Here is a 23,433-nt window from a genome sequence, read left to right as displayed (position 1 = left end):
CAGTCCGGATGTAGCCCTAGAATATGTATACTTGGCTCTGGTTACACTATAGATTGTTATTCTTTTCCCTGCATGCCTTAAGGGAGTATTTTTCCTCCCTTTCTCGTTCTGCTTTCTACCATTATCAGAGGAGATGGCTCTTTTTACCATTTAGGTCAGGGGATATTTGGGGATGTCTGCATAAGTCGGGATCTGGACAGCCCTTTCCCCACTCCTATTGTAGTGGTATATCTGCACTACATAGTTATAGCAGTATGATGCTGCTTTTAACTATCATGTTGCCATTCTTATAGAATCTTGAGAGATGTAGTTTGGTAAATTACTTTATATTCCCTGCTAGAGAGCTCTAGTGCTATAGTTCAGGGGTGTAGGTGCTAAAACACTCCAGCAGAGATTCCTAACCAACATTGTCATTGTTGGGCACCTTCAGGTCATTTCCAATTTATGGTGACCCTAAGATAAACCTATCATGGGGTTTTCTGGGGCTGAGAGTGTGTAACATGGCCACCCAGTGGGTTTTATCAAACTACAGATCATAAGATTTTGCAGTAAGGAACCATGGCAGTTAAAGTGATATCTAATTACTTTACCTTATATACTATAGACATATCCAACACATGCTATACTAACAACAGTAACACACTACATTGTTATAGCACTATTCTTCCATTTTAACTGCTATGGTTTCCTCCTGTGGAATTCTGGGATTTGCCATTTAGGAAGGGGAATTTAGAATTATCAGCCAGAGAGCTCTTAAGCCTTGCTAAACTACAAAGCCCAGAATCCACAGGAGGGAGGCACAGCAGTTAAAGTCGAATAATAGTGCTATAACAGTGTGGTGTAATAAACTCTATCAAGGGCCTTGCAGTCCTCCTCCTTTTTTGCCACTAACTAGGAATCAAAGAATGTTTCATTTCATTTTAGTTAGTGATTAAACTGTTTGTTAGCTTTTACTGATGCTCTTATAGTATGTTCATTATGAAACTGCTATTTTGTCTTGTTTTGTTACAAACCACTTTGAGAATTGTATTTATGGAAAAACGCTTCAGGAATAAAGCGATTGATCAAGTGAGTCACCCACCCAGGACTCAGGATGTGGGTAGGGAGACTTGTGTTCACTGCCTCCTGCATTTATTCATTTATTAATTTAAAAATCCGGAGAGCTTCATGTTGTGCCTGTGTGTCAGGAAAAAAGGGGGGAATGGTGGTAGCAACTCTAATGCAGAACCACAAATATAGATGGGTTTGTTGTTGTTGTTGTTGTTGTTGTGTGCATTCAAGTCATTTCCAACTTATGGCAATCCTATCATGGGGTTTTCTTGGCAAGATTTGTTCAGAGGAGGTTTGCCATTGCCTTCCCCTGAGGCTGAGAGAGTGTGACTTGTTCAAGGTCACCCAGTGGGTTTCATGATTGAGTGGGGAATCAAACCCTGGTCACCATAGTCACAGTCCAACACTCAAATCACTATGCCATAGATGAGTATATGAGGATTAAAAACCATGCTTCGCCAAGTTACGGTAAATATACTCGTCCCTCAACATTCATTGGGGTTAGGGGCACAGGACCCCCACGAATGTGAAAAAGCCGCAAATAACAAAAACACTATGTTTTTACCTGAGAGAATACCTCTCTAGCAATCTCTAAAATGCTCCTCAAGTGCAACTCTGTGGTCAACATCTGCCAGACATTGACATTAGAATTGTGCCGGAGGAGCTACAAATGCCTAGTGGAGTGTTCTCTCCAGGAATTGCTAGGTCCTTCAGTGCAACGTTTGGTTAAAGTTGACCATATAGTTGCAATGGAGGATCTTGATATTCCCAGAGAGAACATATTAATAAAATCTGTGAATAATCAAATCTGCAAAAGCGAAAGCCGCAAAAGTGGAAGGACAAGTGTACTCCAAACCCTCTTCCTGGATGGATGACTCTGTCAGCTTCATTTTTTTCCTCCACACTGGGCAGATTCCACCTCATTCCAGTTTGTGAATTTTGGAAAGTTCTCATCACGTCCCCCTCCCAATAAAATTGAATTCTCATCCATCCCTACCAGTGCAGTGTGTACATGTGTGTATGTGTAGACATATATACAGTCGGCCCTTAATATCCACAGATTCTACACCCACGGATCCAACCATCCAATGTTTGAAAAACATAAATTCCTAAAAGCAAACCTTGATTTTGCTATAAGGTACAACATTATGCTACACCACTGAATTTAATGGGACTTGAGCATCCACAGATTTTGGTATCCATGCAACCAAATTGTAGCAAATAAGGGCCTAGTGTACATATACATATATGATCCAGCATGGCATACTGGTCTGATGTTGGACTAGGATCCTGGGAGATTAGTGTTCAAAACCCTGCTCTTTCATGGAAACCTTCTGGGTATCCTTGGGAAAGTTACACTCTCTCAACTTAAGAAGAAGGCAATGGCCACTGAATAAATCTTGACAAGTAAAGCAGTGCTCAAGGAAGGAAGGAAGGACGGAAGGAAGGACGGAAGGAAGGAAGGACGGAAGGAAATATGACATTTTGACATTTTTCTTTCCCTTTTCCCAGGACCCTTTTGTATGTTTGGCAGATGTGGGTGTATAAGATGTATATGAAACATACATTAATTTCATACTTAAACTTGGGTTCCATCTCCAAGACCATCTCATTATGTATGTGCAAATATTCCAAAATCCTCCCTCCCCCTCCAAAATCCAAAGCTTCTGATCTCAAGGGAGACTCAACCTTATGTATGTATGAATGCATGATCCCTGTCTTTTCCCCAACACAAGATTCAAGGTGGTGTTCAACCCTTTAAAACAAAGTACCAAAAAACCCCCCACAAAAAACCAACCTATTAATATAAAAGTTAAAAAAAGGATTCTACTCCAAATTTTTTTTTAATTAATTAAAAGAAAATTAAAACATGACAGCATACAGGCACAACACATCCCATTAAAAGTTTCATCTGCTCCAGAAGGTTAAAAACCAAAACCTTGGCTACTTAAAAAAGGCCTTGCATATCCAGACATATTTGCCAGGCTTCAGACAGCCAGAGGAAGACCAGCTCACTCTTTGTGTTTGCAAAGCAATAACTCACTTGGCAGCCATGTTGTTCTCAGGCAGCAGGGACATCTCAAGGACCTTGGTACCACTGATGATGGATTCATAACTGGTGGTAGCCACCATCTTGCCCGTGATGCGGTGCACCTGGTAGAAGGCATGGGGACGCAGGTTCCGCTCATCTGCTGTTCCGATGAACATTTGCAAGGTAAGAGGTTTCTCATCGTAGCCTGTAAGCTTTGATGAGAGAAGAAAAGATATCAATATGATTCCAGTCCCCCCATGTTTTAAAATCTCTTTATCCCTCTACCTCAACCGCAGATTGATTCTCAAGTTAATTTGTAAAATGATCATTGCTACGTTTGGGGATTTGTTTTTTAAATCTGTCATTTTCATGTGTTCAATGTTTCTTGAGCCAGTGCTACCAAGATCTGACAGCCATCCACAGCCAATGCATTTGTAAACTTAATGTTCTATGAATGAACTTTCTCCTCCAACTATTAATGGATGTTTCTGAACATTCTGTGATATGACAGTACAGCCAACATTCTACATAGAACAAAAGGGTAGTCCAACTCATTCCATTGCAAACAAAATCAAGACACAAAGAAGTTACTTTTTTGGACTACAGCTCCCAGAATTCCCCAGCCAGCATGGGCAATACATATCCCAGAATCTCACCAGCTATCATAGGCACCGAGACAAATGGCACATCTGTACTGTAAAAATAATGCCATTTGACACCACTTTAACTGCTTTGGCTCCATTCTACAGAATCCTAGGATTTCTAGTTTTTGTGGAACACCAGCACTCTGGCAGAGAAGACCTTGTAAAACTACATATTCCAGGATTCCAAAGGATGGAGCCACAGCACTTCAAATGGCATCAAACTGCATTATTTCAACAGTGCAGATGTACCCTAAAACTCTGGAAGTCCAGAAAGGAACTTCTGCAGGAACTAGGCAGAACATGGACCTATGTTAAGTCGTCTCAAGTTTAATTTGTAGCTAACCATTCTTCAAAGAGGTTTCTAACCACAGGAACCATGTTTGCTCCAGGCCATACAACACTGACGTAAGAGAACATTCATAAATACTAACAGTTTAGGAGAAAGGTTTGTTAAGCTGTGGCATGTTGTGGTCTGTATTTTTTAAAAATTCCTGCAGTATATTCTGATAGGAACATGTCATTATCCTCACTTCAGTTTCCACTCAGGGATAGTTTAGATTGTTTAAGACAGAGTTCTGTGGGCTAATCTTTGCTTAAAATAAAACCTGCATTGGCCGGCTTGCAAACTGGATCTCCATTCTGTGGAAGGGACAACTTTATAACAGGACATCCAGTGTAACAATCCACTCCCTGTCTCCACCGCGATTGCCCCTTAACCAGTCACCCACTTCAGCACTTGCCACCCTAGCTAGAGACATCAGCCATTTGGTGGTCTTGCCTCGGGCTGCCCAGATGTTTTTAATAAAAAGCCAAGACTTACAGCTGCAGTCGATTTGAGCCTTAAAGGAAACACTCTCTTTTTTTACTTCTTTCCTTCCTTCCTCCCATGTCATGCAAGATGGAACATCTCAAGAAGTTAGGGGGAGTAGTCTTGCTACCCACACAGATATCTGCCAACTTCTCAGGAAGGGGTGAGGAACATAGGGAAAAGGGGACAGGGTGGGTAGGACACAGCTTAGCAAGATATCCTCTAAGGAAGACCAAGATTTGTATATTCAGGGAAGAAAAATAGAACTCATCAAAAAAGTAATCTGGGGAGGTATTTTCCTGGGCATGCACCTCTCCCTTGCTGCACCAACTTGTTATCCCTATCCTTCAGCAAGAGTGACGCAGAGGGATGGATGCAGAAGGAGACCAATGCTACAATTCTGGAATTAGAGCGTGGGAAAGGCCAGACCCAAGATCCTGGTTACAGGGGAATGTGCTCGGGAAAGGAAGATTGAAGCATACACAAAACTAAAGTTTTGCAAGAGAGGGTGGGAATACAAGCAAGCGAGGGGGGAGTTTCTGGGTTTGGAAGTCTGAAAACCTCTATAAAAGACCCCACATATAAAGAGCACAAAAGTCAAACCGTATTAAACTTGGAGACAAACTGGCCGTTGTGATAAAATATAGGAAAGGTTTCATTCAAGTCTTAACTGCCACCCTCCCTCCTCTTCTTATTACAGCAAGCTGGGTAAACATGACCCACTCTTTCCCATTATTTTTTTTAAAAATCAACCTTTTCTCTTACTTAACCTAAATTTAGCGGGCATCTGTTTCCCAATTTGTTCTAAACAAAATCTGTGACATTTGCTGTGTTTTTTTTTCTTTTCTTTTCAGCCTTTTTTTTGTACAAGCACAGTAGGGAAACACTTTGAAGTGGGAATCGTTTTCGTTTTTCACATTGCTGGACAGATGCTTTGAAACCAATCCCACCCCACCCTATGAAAAGAAAAAGAAAAGAAAAAGGGGAGGACGAATAAGGAAGAAAGAAAAAGCTTCCCCTTTCCTTCCGGATTGCTGAAAATCTCCAATTAAAATATAAATACTACATGAGTTTTTAAAAACCTACTGAAGGTAGTGAACAAAAGAGAGGGTGGGTTTTTTTAAAAAAATGGACAAAGTTGGAAACAAATCCTTGTAAGAACCCTAACTCAGTCAAGCAATGCTGACTCGGTCTTCTGAATTCTGGCAAAATCTTAAAGAATGGCGTGTCGAAAACATACTGCCCACCCTTTAACCTGAGATCTCCCTACAATTCTTTTTTTTTAAGAGAGGGTTGGGATTACACAATAGCAACAAAAAGCATTCTGCAGATGCCCAGAGGTACTTGCAGCCCATATTCAACTCATGATACATAAGGTTTGCATTTCGCTCTCTGGCCACAAGGAGGCACACTTGGCTAGTACGTGGTGAAATGGAGCTAGGAGGTCTAACAATGGTTGCTATGTGGTTTAAAGCATTGCCAACTTATATAAACTCTCAGGAACTTAACATGGGATTTTCTTGGAAAGATTTGCTCAGAGGGATTTTGCCACTGCTTGCCTCCGAGGCTGAGAGTGTGTGACTGGCTCAAGGTCACCCAGTTGTTTTCCACGGCTGGTCTCCTGGAGTTTAGTCAGACATCCAAACCATTAACACCCCACTGGCTCCTACTTGAGCCTTTTTCACTCATTGGCTGGCATTCCATTGGTTAATTCCAATTAGAGTAGATGCATTCACTCAGTTGCTGAATTGTGAGTCAAAGCACAGATAAACGTCCTGAATTCAATGGCCCTACTCTAATCAAGACTAAAAGAGAGTTTAAACCATTACATGCTAGCCCAGAGCTACTCAAAGTGTGATTCCCCATCTTCTGCCTTTACTATTCCAAGCACTTCAGGATGCTGCTGAATGAGGCCTTCCATCATTACTGACCAGAGGTGGGAAGGAGAGAAAGGAAGGATGGGTTGACAAAGGTATAGATGGGGGCCTATGATCCTCCAGCTAATGGCGGCTGGTGGTTTCAACATTGATGAGGCAATTAATATCCTCTGAGTTCTCATCTGAATGTTAAAGGATGAGTCCAAAATGCTGAACCCCATCCTGAAAATAAGTCCAGTACCCTGGATATTTCCTTTAAAGTTGAGATTAAAATCCCAACTCAAATCACTGTCCCATTGACATGAGTCACCAGTTGCTATCTTCTCTGGCTCCTAGCATTGCTGAACATAGATAATTTTGGTTTAGGGACATAGGAATTGGAGTTCTGTTACTTAGCCTGCAATTTGCACTGCAGAATTAATGCAATTTGACACCACTTTAACTGCCACAGCTCAATGGTATGAAACCCTGGGAGTTACATTTTGTTGTGGCACCAGAGCTCTCCAAGAGAGAAAGCTAGATATCTCACAAAATGACAAGTCCCAGAATTCCATAGCATTAAGTCATGGCAGTTAAAGTATGTCAAACTGCTTAGTTTCTGCAGTGCAGATGCAGCCCTAGAGAGATGTTCTCCAACTTTGGTGGCAGTGAGAGTTGAAGGAGATAACCAGCTCTTGTGATCACTCTTCTGCCACTGGTTTACCTTCACCACCGGATGTCCTCCAGGCGCAGCCTTCACTGCACCCCTGCTGCCCTCCGTCTCATAATGGGCTCGGTGGTGAGTTCGGGGCTGCACTTCAATCTTCAGTTCATACTGTTCGTATTGACTGGGGAGAGGCCAATCCAGAGGTGGGAGAGCAGAAGACCTGAGGAATGTACAAAGAGGATGATGAAAATCATTTAGACATTGAGTGTGATCTTGCTAAGCTTCCTTAGCCATTCCTACCCAAAATGACAGGATGCAGAGACATGGACTGCATCTGCATTACAGAAACAATGCAGTTTGACACCACTTTAACTGCCATGACTTAATGCTATGGAATTCTGGGATTTGTAGTTTTGTGAGATTTTTAGTCTTCTCTACCAGAGAGAGTTCTGGTGCCAGAACAAACTGCAAAGTTTAATGTGGTTTACAATAAAGGGAAAACAAACAAACTCACAAATAGAAAATTTAAAAAGTGATTGTTGTTGTTGTGTGCCTTCAAGTCGTTTCTGACTTATGGCAACCCTAAGGCCTAAACCCTTGGCAAGTTTCTTCAGAGGGGGGGTTGCCTCTGTCATCCTCTGAGGCTGAGAGAGTATGACTTGTCAAAGGTCAGCCAATGTGTTTCCATGGCTGAGCTGGAATTCAAACCCTCATCTGCAGAGTCATAATCCAGGGCTCAAACTACACACCACACTGGCTGTCAAGAGCCAAACTAGATCAGACCAAAGACCTAGGACTTTATCATGTGAGTCTGATAAAATGCAATCACAGCAGGTTTATAGCATCTTTAGCCAGTACTATTTATCACAAGACATCATGTCTCTCCTGGTGCCGATTTGCATTTCAATCACTGATGGAGTGCACCTATTCATTGATAGGAAAACCCCATCAATGGCTCCAAATATTGCTGCTTTTCTGCTACTGCGTCTGGTGTGATAGGTCCCTTCTGCTGCAATTCTGATATTCTGGCAGTCACATGGCCTATGAGTGGGCATGATTCACCTCCTTGCACCCTCTCTCTTTCTATTCCCAAACAGGCTGAGATGGTTTTTTTACTTTGTTTTCCTTTTCTTTTCTATATATTTTCTTTTAATTTTAAAAATCATTTTTCTGCAATCATGCAATCATGGCAAAAATAATAAAACTAAAAAAGTCAAAAGGCACACATGCACTGGGTGTGACATATACCAGGAGGAAGGCAGGGCTAGCTTGTTGGTGCAGAAGAGTGAACACAGGACCATGGATCATCACCAAAGCAGCATAATAGCACAATTGCAGAGAAGTGTGACAGTGATTGCTTTCAAACCATATGTGTTACCCCAAAGTCTGGCCCTCTGCACACCTCCTCTTTTCAGATATCAAAGTGATATCAAAAAGATGTTTTAGGCAGGAACCTTTTAGCTGCCCAAAGCCCTCTCAGCAGCTTTACTTGAGCTAATAGAATTCCCCCAGTTAAATATTGGCTGTGGGTACCCTCTGGGACCCTGGCATTTTGGGTAACACATGTTCCCATTTGCATCAACAATGCAATTGCTGTAAGGCAACAGGCAGGTGTGGTAAAGTCCACCGTACTTTTTTTTAAAAATAAAGTACCCAAAAAGATGTTCCTGGTCTCAACTCGACTTTATTCCCAGGCCTTATTGATTCAGAAATATAATGCTTCTGAACACAAAGGCTTTTTAATTTTAGCCATCATGGCTAAGAACCATGGCTAGATCTCAGAGTGTTAAAATATTTCAGTTAATGCTAAAACAATACCATTGAGTTGGCAAAGAATTTATCTGTTAATGTTATAATGATAAGGGACATTTTAAAAATGAATCGCTGTTCTCAAAAGATGAGAGCTTCAGGATAAAATATTGTGGTCCCACTTTTTTATCTTTGGTCCTGTCCACCAATAGAATATTGGTTGTGACCTATAAAGCCCTCTGCAATCCAGATCCAGGTTATTTGAATTGCCATATATCCTCCTTTACAAACTTGTCCATGTTTTTAGATTATTATTATTATTAGTATTATGCTTTATGCTGTAGATTTACACATATCAAATGTAGATCTAATGGGAAGCCCTTCTCTGTGTCCCACCAGTCTCTAAGGTCCATCTGGTGGGAACCCAGGAGAGGGCCTTCTCAGTGGCTGTCCCCCAACTGGCATCCTCTCTATTCTTTTTCATAGATACATGAAGACCTTTCTTTATTGACAGGCCTTCAACGACTGATCATATAAGGCCTGTCCCACCTAAATAATGTTCCAGAGTTTCTATTTTTGTTGTTGTTGTTGTTGTGCTGGGTGTTGTTTTTTAAAAATAGTTTATGCTTTTAATTGATTTGATTATTGATTTTTTTTAAAAAAATAGTGTAGTGGTTTGATCATTGGACTATGATTCTGGAGAAGAGAATTCAAACTTCTGCTTGGCCATTAAACACACTGGGTGACCCTGGGCAAATCACACTCTCAGCCTTAGAGGATGGCAACGACAAACCCTCTCTGGAGAAAACTGCAAAGAAAACCCCGTGATGCCTTAGGGTTGCCATAAATCACATTTTAACTTTTCTATTTGTGATTTTTTTAAATTTTGTAAACCACCTTGAATTCTAAACTGGGGAAAAGTTGGGATGACAATGATAGAATGGAGCTCTCTAAAACTCTTCTGAACCTAAATGTGCATTTGGGCTAAAAGGTGTTCCCCACTTGTGCTTTTGATTGGGATGGGCAGAGCGCAGCTCTCTACCTGTTGTTGGGTTGGAATGCCCATAATCCTTAACCACTGGGTAAGCTAACTAGGTATGTGGGAGCTGCAGTCCAAGATTGGGAAGGCTATACTTTGTCCATCTTGTTTTAGACGTGTATCTCCTAACAGGTGCTCCTTTCCCTGATCAGTTGTTCTCCTCTGCATCTTTTCTAGTTCGGTAGTATCCACTTCGGTTCCAAAATTGTGCTCGGTTGTTGTTGTTGTTGTTGTTTTAAAAAAGTGGACACAGATATCATAGATTTAATATTTAAAAGATGCTACTGTACACCACTGTCTTGTGATTCCATGGATATGGAGGGCCAATCGTACTGCTGACAATGAATTTTGGAATTGCAAATGCAGCTGGGGTGGCAAAAGAGAGAGACAGAAAAGCTACCCCAAACTCAAAGGTCACCATCAAGCGGATCCACCACCATGCAAGAGGAATTCTTTGACCCAGTTGGTTACCTTAACAGGGAAGGAGCTATGGCATGTTTATGCCAGCTCCCACCCCCACCCTGGTCCCCACCTCCCTCCTCAGCACGCCTGCAGAGCCAGGGTCTGGGATGTGTAACTGGAGACACCAGCCCTTCTGCCTGGGCTGGCTTGACAAGTTGTTTTTATACAACAGAACTTCTGGCAGCCAGACCAAAGAGTGGAAAGTGCAGCTGGCAAATTCAGACCGGCTGGCTTAGAGGGTGGGTGGAAGAATGGGGATCCAAGCCTTTGCCTTCCTCCCCAGGAACTCCACTGCTGTCAGGCCAGGCATAGAGCAAAAGAGTGGGGCTGAAATGCTTCCTTGGAAGCAGACTTTGGATGCTGGGGATGATGGATGGGATCTGCGCACAAGCTAGTACTTTGGTGCTATGTGCCTTCCAGTCATTTCTGACTTATGGCAACCCTAAGGAAAACCTATCATGGGGTTTCCTTGGCAAATTTCTTGAAGGGGGGGGGGTTGCCCTTGCCATCCTCTGAGGCTGAAAGAGTGTGACTTCTCCAAGACCACCCAGTGGGTTTCAGAGATGCAAACCCTGGCCTCCAGAGTCATAATCCAGCACTCAAACCACATCGCACTGGAGTCTAAACAAGAAATTCATTTATATTTCATATACACATTATACAGATAGCCTGAAGTCTATTTTATACACAGTATTTGTTGTGTAAACCATACAAATAGTAGTTGTTGTGTGCCTTCAAGTCATTTCCGACTTAGGGCGACACAAAGGCAAATCTATCACGGGGTTTTCTTGCCAAGTTTCCTATAGCCATCCTCTGAGGCTGAGAGAGTGTGACTTGCCTAAAGCCACCTGATGACTTTCATGGCTGAACTGGGAACTGAGCCCTGGTTTCCGGAGTCATAGTCCAATGCTCAAATCACTATGTCATGCTGGCTCTCATAGGGGAGAAGAAATTGAATAAACAGGATTTTCTTTAGATTAGAAAGTTACTTTTTTAAAAAAAAGATTTTCCATTCTCATTACAGGTTGAGTCTCACTTATCTGAAATGCTTGGGACCAGAAATGTTTGGGAGTTTGGAGTTTTTCAGATTTTGGAATTTGCATATACATAATGAGATGTTGTGTGCCTTCAAGTTGTTTCTGTTTTATGGCAATCCTAAACTGAACCTATCACGTGGTTTTCTTGGCAAGTTAATACAGGGGGGGTTGCCATTGCCGTCCTCTGAGACTGAGAAAGTGTGACTTGCTCAAAGTCACCCAGTGGGGTTCCATGTGGAGATTCTAATCCTGGCCTCCAGAGTCATAGTCCAACATTCAAACCACTACACCACACTTGGACTCAAGTCTAAACATGAAATTAATTTATATTTCATATATACATAGCCTGAGAGTAATTTTATACACACTATTTTTAATAATTTTGTGCATGAAATAAAGTACATGTACACTGAACCATCTGAAAGCAAGGTGTCACTATCTCAGCCACCCATGTGGACACCTTTGGAATGTTTTGGATTCTGGATAAGAGAGCCTCAATCTGTACAGGTAGACCTCAGTTAATGAAGTGGATGTATCCCTATAGTTAGGGTGCTCAGCTGTCCCTTACTATAAGGGATGCCACTTATTCAAGGACTGGAAAGCTTGTCCCTTATAGTACTGCCAAATGTTCCATTTGTTGTTGTTGTTGTGTGTCTTCAAGTCATTTCCAACGTATGACAACCCTAAGGTTTTCTTGGCAAGTTTCTTCAGAGGGGTATTGCCATTGCCATCCTCCAAGGCTGAGAGAGTGTGATGTGTCCAAGATCACCCAACAGATTTCATTACCAAGCCAAGATTCAAATCCTGGTGTCTAGCTGTAGTCTAATGCTCGAACCACAACACCATGCCGGCTCCCCATATTGAGGGATATTCCTTGTTTGAGGGTTGCAAAGCTTTAACTTTTATATAGACTGGGCAAGATTCCACCCATATTTTGGGATATGGGACCTTCATGAAGGCAGAAATGTGTACCTCATGTAATTTATGAATGTCCAAAATATGTTAATTTTTACAGAGAAATGCATGGCTTAATTTAACTGAAATCATTTGCAGGTGGAATCTCCCTTATGAGGAGTTTCAAAATCTGAAATATTCCAAAATCTAAAACTTTCCACATTGGGTGGCTGAAATAGTGACACTTTTGCTTCCTGATGGTTCAAAGTACACAAACATTATATCATGTGCAAAATTATTTAAAATATTGTGTATAAAAATTACCTTCAAGGTATGGGTGTAAGGTGTATAGGAAACATAAATAAATTCCATGCTTAGACTTGAGTCCCAACTTCAAGACAACACATTATGTATAGGCAAGCATTCCATAATTCACGCCAACTTCCACCTATTGCAGGGATAAGGAAAAGCCCGTCTACATGCAAAATAAGGGTTCTCTATCTGACCTGCACATTTCTTCAGCTGTTGTCTCTGAGCACCAATGAGAGATAAAGAGAGTTTTTAAAGCCCAGGAAGTTGTTGCATAGAACTAAGCTGTGCTTTTGCAAGCCTGAAAGCTGGTTACTCCAGTACAGATATACAGATGACTGAGCCATGCTGTGTGTGCTTGATGGTCTCCACATGTTGGTAGACAAGAGGGTGGGGGAATAATCAGTCCAGAGGAAATGGGATGTTGCAAATCACAATTAGAATCTGCAATTAAAATGCTGGAACGTATCCTCTATATACGTCTCAGAATTTAGCCTGCTGGCTGAAAACGTTCCCCCTAGACATGTGGGAATAACCATCAGGAAAAGGGATATTACCATCATGCCTTGCACCAGCATTTCCCAGGGGTTATTGACTGCTCCCACAAGGCCTTTGCCACTAGACATTGTTCTGATCCCCAATGTTCATTTCACAGGTGGGAATCAGATGATTCTGCATTGAAATTCCCGGCATTCTTCATCACTGGCTGTAGTGGTTAGGATTGCTGGGAGTTGCAGTCCCACAACATCCACAGGGCCTTGTGATTCCTACCCATGGCTTCCATTCTGAAGGAGAAATTCTTCGGCAGTTTTTTCAACCTTTCTCTATAAGGGGGAGGTACAGTCAGCCATCCATATCCATGGATTTTTTTATCCTTGGGTTCACCTCGATTTGAAAATATTTTTTAAATATACAGATTCCAAAAAGCAAGTCTTGATTTTGCCATTTTATTACAAGCTTAAGGGTTAGACTGTGACTCTGGGGGTCAGAATTGAATTCTCCTCTCAGCCACTGGGCAAGTCATACACTCTGAGCCTCAGAAGATGGCAATGCCAAACCCTCTTTGAAGAAACCTGCCAAGAAAAACCTATGATAGGTTCACCTTTGGGTCACTACAAGTTGGAAATGATTTGAAGGCACACAACGCACGCACATGCACACCATCCTACTGTACATTGTATTTAATGGGACTACAGCATCCATGGATTTTGGTATCCATGGGGGTGTCCTGGAACCAAACCCCAGTGGAGACTAAGGGCCCACTGTACTGCTTACCTGAATATGGGGCTGTGGCCTCCAATACGAGCCTTAGACCAGGCCAATGGTGAAGGTACAGCGAGGTAATCCATCCCTTCTTTCCGGGCCACTCCAAGTCCAAAGCCGGTGCCTCCATCCTCTCCATTACAATTCCCTTCCTCTTTCCGGGTCAGGGCCACCGTCTGCTCCGTCGAAGTCTTCCGAGCTTTCTGGGGTATGCTTTCAACCAGTCGGGCTCCATTAGAGTTGAAGGTAGCTACATCACCACTTGACTCCACGCATTCTCCTGGGACATCCTCACCAAGGCTGCCTCTCCGGGACAAGCATGGAGAAGTAGAGGAGTGCGTTTCAGAGCTGGAGTAGCGCCGTTTGCCACAAGGTGAAGCCGGTCGAGGGCCCAGAAGCATCCACCCATCCTCTGCTCCCCGGCTTGGAGAGTAGTTGACCCCGTAGCCCGGCCAAGATTCATCAGCAGATGACCACGGTTTAGGAGATCCCCGTGGAGAACCCAAAGGAGAACTAAGGGCAAAACGGGCAGCTGCTTCATTTAGCTCATGCTCCACATCATCTCCAGCGGGGGCCTCATCGTCTGAAAAAAAGCTCCAGGGAGAGACACTACCACTGCTGGCTGGACTCGGTGTGAAGAAACCAGATGATGGAGATGTTTCCCGGTAGCCTCCAAAAGCCTCCAAGAGGAGATAATCTCGAGGGGAAGAGTCCCAGTCATCTTCCTCACCCCGTCGGCTTGGGGAAATGGTCGTGATCTGAATGCTGGGGCACTCCAGCACCCGGGAACCTCCTAGACGTACTCTCCGGGCTGGCTGGCTTTCAAAAGTGTCACCATCCAAATCAGCCGGACGGGGAGGAGGAGAATGCATGCCAGCACGGTTCCCACCAAGATGCAGTGGACATGGGATGTTTAGAGGAGAGGCATAGGGTGGTGGGTCTCCCAGAGTAAGTGAACAATAGACAGGGAGGTTGTCCGCATCCAGGTCTAGAAAAGAAGATGGAAGCATAGAATGAGCATCACTACACTGGATTAAATCTAAAGCTCAACCATTTCTGTATCCCCTCTAACAACAAGCAGGCAGGATGGTGAAGCCAGACTTAATGTAATCTTGGGGTGCAGCTACACTGTAGAAACAATTCAGTTTGACACCACTTTAAGTATTGTCGCTCCATCCTATGGAATCCTGGGATTTGTACTTTTACAGGATCTTCAGCCTTCTCTGACAATGAGAGCTGGTGCTTCACAAAGCTACCAATCCCTGGATGCTGTAGGATAGAGCCTGTGGCCATTAAAGTGGTGTCAACATGCATAATTTCTACCATGCAGATGCACTCGTGATTAATGTACTGCTCTTTTGTAACAGAAATGTGTTCTTTCTAATAATTTAAAGACATCTGTTGCGAATTTAAAGCCTTTTTTTTGATTGTCCTAATACTGACTGCTGTCACACTGCAGAATGAATGAAATCTGATACCACTTTAGCCGTCATGGTTCCATCCAATGGAATCCTGGGATTTGTAGTTTGCTGTAGCACCATAGAAGGCTGACAGAGGACTACCTCAGAAAACTCCCAGAATTCCATAGCATTGAGCCAGGGCAGTTAAAAATGAGAACCTGCATTCACAGGTAGAACATATAGCAATATTTGATACTTATTAAAGATGGATGTCTTTGGGAAAAAGAGATGGGGAAGGGGAGAGAGAAAGAATAAAATATATGCATGAGTGTAGAATTATATAAAGTAAGGAGCCATGTGCGCTGCAGAAATAATCCAGCTTGACACCACTTTAACTGCCAAGGCTCAGTGCTGTGAAATTCTGAGAACTGTAGATTGTTGTGGCACCAGAGCTTTCTGGGAGAGAATGCTAAATATCTTGCAAAACTACAAATTCGAGACTTTCATAGCCTTGAACAATGATGGTTAAAGTGGTGTCAAAATGGATTGTTTCTGCAGTGCAGAGGCTGCTTGAACATCCAATGAAGAGTGAAACCCAAGCAGTGGAGGGAGGATAAAGGGAGGGCACTTTGTTCACCATCTTCACCATCAATTTTATTTATATGCCACCTTTTCCTCAAAACTGGAACTACAAATTAAAATGACTATGTTACAGTTCAATACATCTAAAAAGGTCACTATTAAAACAGAACTAAAGGACAGTCAGTCGTCCATATCCACAGATTCTGCACCTACAGATTTAACCATCCTTGGCTTGGAAATTTTTTAAAAAACATAAAAAAGCAAAATTTGATTTTGCAATTTTATAAAAGGGAACCCATTTTATTACCCCACCACTGTATATATTATGAGACGTGAGCATCCCTGGATTTTGATATCCACAGGGGATCCTGGAAACCAAACTCCAGCAGATACTAAGGGCCCACTGTATTACAGTGATTTGAAATATACACTTTAAATAGATCAAAAGTACTTCAAAATCAGCACTCTCCTAATCCACTCTTCTCAGCTGGCAGTGGTTGAATCTTGTTAGATCCATGTTCTTATCGCCACTATGATGCCCAATATGTGAACTAACGTTTGTGAATGGGACTGAGCCTGAGTGATCAAGCTGAATCACTAGAAAAATGAGATGGGAAGGACATTTCTGGATTTCACATGATGAACCTTGGAAGGATCCAGCCTTTGCATGCTCTGCCTTTTCTCCATGTCAGAAAACACACACACAGAGCTGGGGAAACTGACGCCTGTCAGATGGATATAAATAGTAGGTTTTATTTTTTAAAAACCCACCCACAGCGCACATACAACACATGTCAAATGAAGAAAGCAGAGATTCATTCTCCTGGAACAAACAACATGAAGAAGAGAGACACAGAGACTGAGGTTGTCTTATCTCTGCCTTCTCTCTTCCTCCAGTTCCTACAACCTCCTCACCCCTAGGTTCCTACTTCTAATGTGCAGTTTTACAGCTGTCTTAAACTGGCAGAGACTATCCTGATTAATCCTTTGCCATCCCACTTCTTCAGCTTCTTTTAAAATGTCCTAGTTTCTATTTCCTCCTCCCGCTTTGTCCTCAGCTTACTTGAATTCCTGAAAAATGAGTTCAAAGTGCAAAAGCAGTTTGTATTGAATAAATTCAGTGGGAAGAAAGGAGGCAGAATCTCAGGCAAAAGCAAACTGCTACGGTCTCTCCTAGTTTGTGTGTTCTTCCCCATTAATAACTTTTGCCATTTTGACCACACTCTGAGGTTACTTGGCCCAAGAGGATCAGTGAAATATTGGGGGGTATGCCATCAAGGACCACACTGCCACTATTCAGGGTAAGCACGTGCCAACTTTTCTGACCACACTTACTAAACACATGTGGTATTTATAGGGCTACAACTTATTTTGTGTTTTGGGGAAATTATGGGGGGGAAGGTGCTGAGAGCAGGTAACAGGTAAAGAAAAGAAGGAGCTCACCAGACTATGTTTCCCCTTTTATAGTGAAAAGCGAGCGGATTGGTTTGCCATAGGGCGGTATACAAATAATAATAATAATAATAATTATTATTATTATTATTATTATTATTATTATTATTATTATAGTGTGGCATAGTGGTTTGAATGTGGACTATGGCTCTGGTAGCCAGAGTTCAATTTTATGCTCATCCATGAAAACCCACTGGGTGACTTTGGGCAGGTTACACTCTCTCAGCCTTAGGGGAAGGCCATGGCAAACCTCTTCTGAACCTATCTTGCCAAGAAAGCCCCATGATAAGTTTGATGTAGGGCCACCATGTATTGGAAATGAAGGCACACAACCACAACAATAGTGGAAAGCACTGAGAGACACTAAGGCCACAAACACTGTTGCATTTGTGGCTGAAGTTAGAACCAAACCTAAGACAACATAGTTTGGAACTGTTCTGATAATTCCAAGGAATGGTTTGGATCCATTGCTAGAAACAAAAGGAGTTGAGATCCCCACTTCCATTCCTTGTCATGGTCAGCTGGTACAGTGTAATGGTTACAGCTGCCTTCCCCTCTTCCTAAAATCTTTAAGATATGTAGGACTACAGTTCCCATCATCCCAATACTTGGCTGGAGGGGGATCAGGGTTGTCCTTGAAAACAATTGGAAGCCATTAGATTGAAGACTTGTGCCAGACTAAGGTATTATAAACTTTTTATAAATAAATTGAAGATATCAATCTCCATTATTTCTGCAGTGCAGATGCAGCCTCAGTTTGCCTTGAGTTCACTGGAGGGGGAGCAGGATGTGCATGTTTAGGCCATAAATAGCAATCAATAACAAATGCCTTTTGCTCCCCACGGTGGGAGAATTTGTAACTTTATGGAATGGGAGAATCTGTAACTCTATGGAGTGGGAGAACCTGTAACTCTATGGGATGGGAGAACTTCTAACTCCATGGGGTGGAAGAATTTGTAACTCTATGGGGTGAGAGAATCTGCAACTCTTTGGGGTGTGAGAATTGGGAACTTCACAAGGTGGGAGAATTGGTAACTCCACCAGGTGGGAGAATCTGTAACCCAACTGCAAGGGGGTTGCAATTCCCATCACCCTGGTTGTTCCTGATGAAAACTGGACTCCAACATCAAGAAAGCCCTAATGCGGCTGCAGTGCCTCGCGTGAGGAAGGGGAAGGCCACCTTCTCTCCATTCCAGCCTCGTGCTTCCAACTGGCATCCTTCCTCAGCCCAGTGAGGGGGAGCTGGTGGGGATGGGGGGCAGGAAGAAGGCCAGACCCCCCTCCTTCCCTCCCCACATCTTTTAGAGGAATACTTTTGGACAACATTTTGGCAAGGGAACAGGGGTTTAGAAAACTTCCCCCGACCTTGGCCCAGGCCTTTTGAGGCCTCCACCCTGCTTTGTGGGCCAGAGACAACCCCAGGATGGAGTTAGGGGGTGGAGGAGAGGAAGAAAAAAGGGGGAAAGCAAGACCGCCAGGGAGGGGTTGCCATCTGAACCCAATTATAGGGCCATTTCCCAAAGCCCCAGGCTCCACTGGCAGGGACCCTCGTTGCTGAGGAAACCTGGCATCTCAGCCAAAAAGACAAAAAGGAAAAATTGCACTGTTGCAAGAAGCTAGTTGGAACCGTATGGGGGGAGAGGGACATAGGGGGGAGGCATCTCCCCTTCCCCACTTGCTGCCATTTCTTTTTCACTCTCCCTCCCTCCTTTTCCATCTCTGCTTCCTTCTTGCAGAGGATTTGGAGACCTTGGATGGAGGCCAGCCTTGGTGGAAGGACTAAATGCAATGGGATCCTGAGCCCCCCCTTCCCCACAACTCCTTTCAGCCCCCATCTGGATTTCATTTGAACCAGACGTTGCTTGCCCAGAGACAGTGTGACCTTTCTGGTTGGAAAAAAAACAGACCCAAATTTCCTACCTCCACCTCTATGGCGGGTTGGCACTGCCAGCTTCCTCCCAGCAGTGCCCTGAGCCAAACTGGGGAGATCTTTTGGGGGGACACAGACTCGGATTTAAGGGAACCTCCCTATTCTTTGCCCAGCCACATCCACACAAAACCAAAAAGGATGCAGAGATCTCCAGAGAAGGCTGGAAGGTGGCAAGGAAATTTGTAACTGGGGAGAAATTTGTAACTGTAAATGCTCGAATTACAAATTTCATCTCAGGGGCAAAAAAAGAAAGAAAGTCAGCTAAAGAAACAAAAGGGAAATATATAGTACTAGCTTTGCCACTGTTTTTTCCCACCTACCCACCCTTGGCTCCCATTCTCATTTTTCTAAGATGCAAGTGGAAATCCATGTCACACAAGCCACATTTTTTTTTCCATTTTGGAAAGCCAATCCTGGCTTTCCAAACGTGATATTTGGAGTTTTCAGTTCTTTTTCTGACGGATCCGACAGAGCGGGGGTTTGGCCCTACATGGCTCACGTCCCAATCAAGTTGTTAAAGGTGCTGCAAGACTCTGAAAAGTCTGTCGCAGCAGCAAAACTAACCCAAATAACAAACCCATTGCAAGTTCTTATGGAATTAAATTTTGTGGGGGTGGGAGAGGAGTTTGGGTTTTAAAGAGGGAGAAACAGTCGGAACAAATGTTCCCTGTAAGACAGCTAAAAAAAGGAAAGTAGAAAAAGATGGAGCCAGCATGCTTGGAGCTTTGGACTATGATCCTGGAGACCAGGGTTTGAATCCTTGCTTGGCCATGTAAACCTTGTGCAAGTCACACACTCTCAGCCTCAACCCCTTCCAATGAAACTAGCCAAGAAATCCCCATGATAGGGTCACCGTAAGTTGGAAGCAACTTGAAGGCAAGCAGCACACATATGCACAGATGCTTTGGAAAATTCAATCATTTCTCCAAAGCCTGATGATCAGCAAAGACACCATTGTGATTTGGATGCTTGTCTGTAAAAATATAACTTTGGTTGTAATTTGGGCACTACAGAAATCCAGAGATTCCAGCATTCTCAGACAATCTATTCCACTGTTGAACAGCTCTTACAATAAAACAGTGTTTCCTAATATTTAGATGGAATCTCTTGTAATATAAACCTATTGGTTCATTTTCTGGTCTCTGGAGCTGGTTAGGTCTGATCACTGTTGTTGTGCGCCTTCAAATCATTTCCAACTTGGGGCAACCCTAAAGTGAACCTATCATGGGTTTTTCTTGGTAAGATTTGCTCAGAGAGGGCTTACAACTGCTTTCCTCTGAGGCTGAGAGAGTGTGATTGGCAAAGATCACCTAACAGGTTTCCATGCCTGAACTGGGATTCAAACCCTGGTCTCCAGTTTTGTAATCTAAAACTCAAATCATGGTGGCTCTCATACATCTGGAACTATCTAACCACAATCTAAAATGCCTTATTGCACCACTTGTAGACATGACTGAACAACAGTAATGAAGTTTTGAATGTCGACGCCTACTTCACAAAGCATTTAAAGGTCCTGGAAACGCTGCCCGTGTAGTATAATAATCTAGTTGCAATTTTTGCATCACCAGTGCAAGACCTGCTCTTCCTCTCCACTGCTAAACATTATTAGTACCTACTTTCCAGACAAGCCAAGACTTCTGGGAGGCAGAGGGCCAAGGTATTTTCTCTCTTGGCACACTCAAGATACTTTACAACAACCCAGTAGAGTAGGCAAGAACCAAACCACGAGAGACCGGGTGACCAAGGCTTAATAGATCACGGATTACTCAAACCCAACCAACAAGTTGGTAGCAAAGTTATTTGAACCTGAGAGAATTACAGTCTCCACTCACAACCATTACACAACATGATTTCTCTCTATATGCAATGAGTTTTATCAGTCGTATAAATCTCAACTCATGCAGTTCTGTCTGACTGAAACCTAATTGTTGGCTGCATTTGTTGTGTTTTTTAATTATGTTTTGTATTTTTGACATGTTGTACCCCACCTCAAGCCTTGAATAGAGGCAGGAAAGAAATAAAAAAAATTATTATTAATTATTAATATTATTATTACCACCATCTTGCCTCTGTTTGGGTGTCTATATCCCCCTGTCGAAGTACAAGATGCCTATGAAACTCTTCTCTTGTACACTTTTGTTAAACATACACACACACACACCATTTTTCCCCCATGGCACAACCCAGGAGGAAACACAACACTCATCTTTATGAAATGCCTGCAAACATCAATTAGCCATCAGCGTGGGTTGTGTATCATTTCAGGTTTCAACTCTGCACGCAGACAGAAAGACACAAGTTGTGTAGGAAGATGGGAGTGTTCATACCAACATCTCTTCCCAGGCTGACCAATGTCCTCCTTTTCCAGGACATGTCCTCCATACATCTCAACCTTCATTCCAGGAAGAATTCCCAAAAGTCCTCCATTAAAAACCATGAATTTATACTTCTAGGAGGCTATGTAGCTGTCCTTTGGGAATGTCCTCCATTCTTTTTCAATGCCCTACATTTTGCACCGCCTTGTCCTCCTTTGCAGTTAGGACACCTGGTCACCCTGTTCCTTACCAAATAAGAAAAGAGAGGGACACAATTTTCTAGATGTATACAAAATCACATATACAGATATAGGAAAGCCAGGGTGGCATAGTGGTTTCAGGATTGGAATGGGACTCTGGAGACCAGGCTTCGAATCCTAACTCGGCCATAGGAAGCCACTGGGTGACCTTTTGCATGTCCCACTCTCTCAGCCTCAGAGGATGGCAATGGCAAATGAAGAAGCTTGCCAACAAGTGAGTTGGAGAGGTAGGGCTTCCAAAGACAGCCAACAAGGGATTTGAGTGTTTCACTATGACTCTGAAGACCAGGGTTCGAATCCCTGTTCAACCATGGGACCTTGGTCAAGGCACACTCTCTCAGCTCAGAGGATGGCAATGGCCAACAAATTTTACTAACAGATCTTACTAAGAAAACCCTATGAGAGGATCACCTTAAAGTTGGAAATGACTTGAAGGCACACAACAGAGGGAAGCAAAAGCCAACCCCTCTCTGAACAAATCTTGCAAGGAAACACTGCGAGGCCACATCAACCGGACAGCCAAAATTGTGTTGAATCAGAAAGACCCTCCTTTTCTTACCTTCCAAGGGGACCCCCATAGCCGGAGTGTCTTTCTCTTCCTCTCCAAAGATGAGCTTGAACTCTAAGTCTTCATCTTCACAGTTCGCAGCACCCATTGCAATTGCAATTTGGTTTTTTCCTTTGCCCCTGCCTGAATGGGACTTAATAGGGTCCCCACCCTTATAAAATAAATACAGACAAATTGGGGGATCAGAAGGAGGGGAGAAGCTCTCCCCTCCTTTAACTCCAATCCCTTCTTCTGCCTCTTCTTCCCCCCCTGAATTTCTCCCCAAAAACATATATTTAAATCAAAGCTGAAGTTGGGTGGAAACTTTTTTTCCTCCCCAAACAAACTTTTCCCTCTCCTCCCAGAGCTCCCCTCCCTCCCACTGTCCTCCTCCCTCCTGATTGGCTGGGCTGGAAATTAAAAAGGAAAACCACGCCCCCAAATGTCAGATTAAGCCCCACCCACTAAGGGAGGGAGGGAAGGAGAAAGAATGCAGACTGGGCTGTTCTAAATCAACCTTCTCTCCTCCCTCCTCCCTTTTTCTGAGCGTTCCAATGGAACAGTCTACCTGGATCCTGATTGGGAGAGGTGTGGCTCAAAGCTCTGCCCACTTCTGGCTGTATCTATATAAAGGCTGGGAGGCAGCCCCATGCAGGCATTTGAAGGTAGACTGTTTAGTTGGTTGGAGCTGTGAAGGGGTTGCTGTTGCACCTACTTTTATAGGTTCTGTGCAGAGAGTGAGTTAGGTTTCCTAAGCTCCTAAAAGAGGACAAGGCAACTGCAAGATGTGGGGTGATCCAGAAAAATTGTAATACATTAAGGCTAAAAAAATGTAAATTTAAAAAATGTAAGCCTTTACCAAATAAAAGCTTAAAAATGTAAATTAAAGAAATGTAAGGCATTACCCAATAAAAGCTAAAAACAAAACACCCCCATATGTCAATTCATGCTCCTTAGTTCTGCTCACAACTGGTGGATGTTTTGGAGTTCCTTCTGGGCTGAAGGTTGGAATGGAGGGCATGTCCTGGAAAAGGAGGATATATGGTCACCTTCACTATAATTCCCATCCTGACCCATGTGTTCCAGGAGGATGGGGTTTGTAGTCCAAAGACATCTGGAAAGGCAGCTGTCTGGGCA

At 43.1% G+C, this 23,433-nt stretch overlaps 1 protein-coding gene across 2 annotated transcripts in view; it reads right to left on the bottom strand.

Moving 5' to 3' along the window:
• The window catches only part of NFATC4 (nuclear factor of activated T cells 4), a 33,682-nt gene extending 11,145 nt beyond the window's left edge, over positions 1-22,537 (bottom strand). For both annotated transcript variants that reach the window (XM_042477347.1, XM_042477348.1), the window contains exons 1-4: positions 22,309-22,537; positions 13,823-14,798; positions 7,115-7,277; positions 3,095-3,294 (exon numbers count right to left, since the gene is read on the bottom strand). In XM_042477347.1, coding sequence (XP_042333281.1) covers positions 3,095-3,294; positions 7,115-7,277; positions 13,823-14,798; positions 22,309-22,405 — 1,436 coding nt within the window. In that variant the 5' untranslated portion in view covers positions 22,406-22,537. The remainder of the gene's footprint in view (positions 1-3,094; positions 3,295-7,114; positions 7,278-13,822; positions 14,799-22,308) is intronic.
• Between the last annotated feature and the right edge of the window lie 896 nt (positions 22,538-23,433).

This window comes from Sceloporus undulatus, chromosome 6, assembly GCF_019175285.1.
Source record: "Sceloporus undulatus isolate JIND9_A2432 ecotype Alabama chromosome 6, SceUnd_v1.1, whole genome shotgun sequence".
Classification (NCBI taxonomy): Eukaryota; Metazoa; Chordata; class Lepidosauria; order Squamata; family Phrynosomatidae; genus Sceloporus; species Sceloporus undulatus.
Note: the sequence above shows the minus strand (reverse complement) of the source record. Positions and strands in the feature narration are given on the sequence as shown.